This window comes from Dipodomys ordii, unplaced genomic scaffold (genome assembly GCF_000151885.1).
Source record: "Dipodomys ordii isolate 6190 unplaced genomic scaffold, Dord_2.0 Scaffold71, whole genome shotgun sequence".
Classification (NCBI taxonomy): Eukaryota; Metazoa; Chordata; class Mammalia; order Rodentia; family Heteromyidae; genus Dipodomys; species Dipodomys ordii.
The window spans coordinates 2941958-2944214 of record NW_012267287.1 but is presented as its reverse complement, the minus strand read 5'-3'; the positions used below and the strand labels follow the sequence as shown (position 1 = coordinate 2944214).

Here is a 2257-nt window from a genome sequence, read left to right as displayed (position 1 = left end):
TGGCCCTGCCCGCACGGCTGACCGGGCTGCTCAGCGACGCGGCATGATTCGGGATGCGCTCGCTTCCCTGTGGAGATGAATTAAAGCGGAGGAGCTGTGCTCCAGCGTGAAGTCTATTCAAGGGCCGATTTATTCCGGGCCCCTGAGCACGGAGCGCTTCCCACAGCCCTCACAGCTCTCCCCCCGCAGGGCCCTGAGGTGACCGCAGCCTCCCTGAGCCTCTGCTGCGCAGCCTCCATAATCACCCTTCATGGACAGCGCAGCCCCCGTGGCCCCCTCTGTGGGATGCACAGAGGAACAAGAGGCCCTGGCCTTCGGGTCTGGGCGAAGGGCCATCACTGGGAGTGACAGGCCCCCCACGCCCCCCACGCCAGGCTGAGACTGCCCCCCCCCGCAGACCCCACAGCCACGTGGCCCCTGGGGGCTACGAGGTTGGCCGACCAAGGTCGCTGTGCAGACCAGGCTCTGGGCGGTCCTGCAGGGTGCAGGGCGGTGCCCCCGAGATCTGTGCTCCCCCTGCAGGTCAGTGAGTGAGTCAGTGAGTGAGCACAGGTGTGAGCCCGGGAGCGGAGGCGCGGGTGTGAGGCCCTCCCAGGGAGCCGTCTGTCCACACCCTTGTCCATCCAAGCAAACCTACCCCAGGGAAACTGGCTACTTGGGGGACAGTGGGGGGCCCTCTCTAGGGAGGGGTTGGATCCCCCCGCATCCTCTCTGGGGTCTGGGCCGGAACCCCCGTGTGGCCCTTCCCAGCCCAGCACAGGCCCAACCGCTCTCCACGCTGCCCGGACCCACACAGCCCCCACCCGGCTCTGTGGCCTGGGCAGAGCCAGCCCAGGGCTCCACAGCCGCGGTGGCAGTGGACAGTGCCATGTCCGGGGTGGATGGCAGGGCCAGCCGGCTCTGCGCAGGAATGTGACGCGCGTCTCTGGCAGGGTTCCGGTACGTCACCTGTGTGATCCACAACTGCTCCGGGGAGACGCCCGCGGCCGCGGGCCCGGTGGACGCCGGCTCGCTGACTGTGCAGGACGAGTACGTCTTCTTCAAGGTGAGCAGAGGCCTCAGGTCCCAGCTCCCGGGGCCCAGACCAGCCGCCGCCACGGCCCCGGGGTCCTGCTCGGGTCACGGGCGGGCCAGGCTTTCCTGTCCCCTCCATGGAGCTTGCGCTCAGCCCCGGGCAGCAGCCCTTCCCCCGCCCGGCGGCGGCCGGTCCATCCCGCCTGGCCCCTCCCCGCCCCTGGGACAATGCTCTGATGGCCCTGTGCACACCAGCGTCCTGACCTCCCCGCGCCCTCCGACCCCGGGCCTGACCCTGCGCATCCTGCCGTGTTTTTTGATCTCCCCAGTGCACACGCGTGTGCCCGAGGCTGGGCGGAGCTATGTGGCCCCCAGGGGAGCAGCGGGTCAGGAGGCTGGGGCCTCCTGGGGCTGGGCTTGCCGCCCCGCCCAGCCTCCATCTCCCGGGCCAGCCCGGGGCTCGAGCCCCCTCTCGGGGTCTAGCTCCGACGCGGGCCCCAGAGCTGCCCCATGCGCCGTCCTTCCCCAGGAGGGCTGCCCCACGGTGAGGGGAGGCCCGGCCCGGGACGCGCGCAGCGCTGGCCCCTGCGGCCCCGGCTGGCCTGAGCCTCTCCTGTGAGCTTCTCTCCCTCCCGCCAGGCTACGTCCACAAACCGGACCAACTACTACGTCTCCTACCGCCGCGGGCCCTTCGTCCTAATGAAGCTGCCCAAGTACGCGCTGCCCAAGGTAAGGTGGCCAGGCGCCCGCCGGTCCCGCCACGTCTGCGCTCTTGGGGACAGCCAGTGCCAGGCACACAGCAGGCCCGTCAGCACAGTAGGGCTCCAGAGCTGCCAGGCGGGGTTCTAGAGATCTCTCCTGAGCCCCGTGGAAACGTCCATGAGGCCTTTGTTAAACTTCTCTAAAACAGAAAAGAAAAGAAAGAAAAAAAAACGAAGGGAAAGGGAAGGAGCCGATGGCTTCATAAATGAGCCCCAGGCCCGGCTGAGCTCCTAAATGAGGAGCTAATGCTTCCATTTCGGGAGCCGGCACTCGGTGCGGTGCGGGAGTGAGGGGCTCCCAGCATCGGTGTTCCTGCGGGGACAGCACAGCGGCCTGGGGACCACGGCGCCCCAGTGGGAGGAGCCCACCTCCCCTCACACCCCCCTGGGGCTGGCGGGCCCAGCCTGCTGCCCCGTCCTCCGGCCTTGAGCAGGCTGGGGACCCAGGTGTCTATCCTCCTCCCCCTCCCCTTCCCTCCTCA

General features: G+C 68.8%; 1 protein-coding gene across 1 annotated transcript in view; it reads left to right on the top strand.

The window, feature by feature from the left end:
* Sorcs2 (sortilin-related VPS10 domain containing receptor 2) overlaps positions 1 to 2257 on the top strand; it is a 150077-nt gene that overhangs the window by 106154 nt on the left and 41666 nt on the right. The window contains exons 13-14 of the mRNA XM_013023893.1: positions 933 to 1045; positions 1654 to 1743. Coding sequence (XP_012879347.1) covers positions 933 to 1045; positions 1654 to 1743 — 203 coding nt within the window. The remainder of the gene's footprint in view (positions 1 to 932; positions 1046 to 1653; positions 1744 to 2257) is intronic.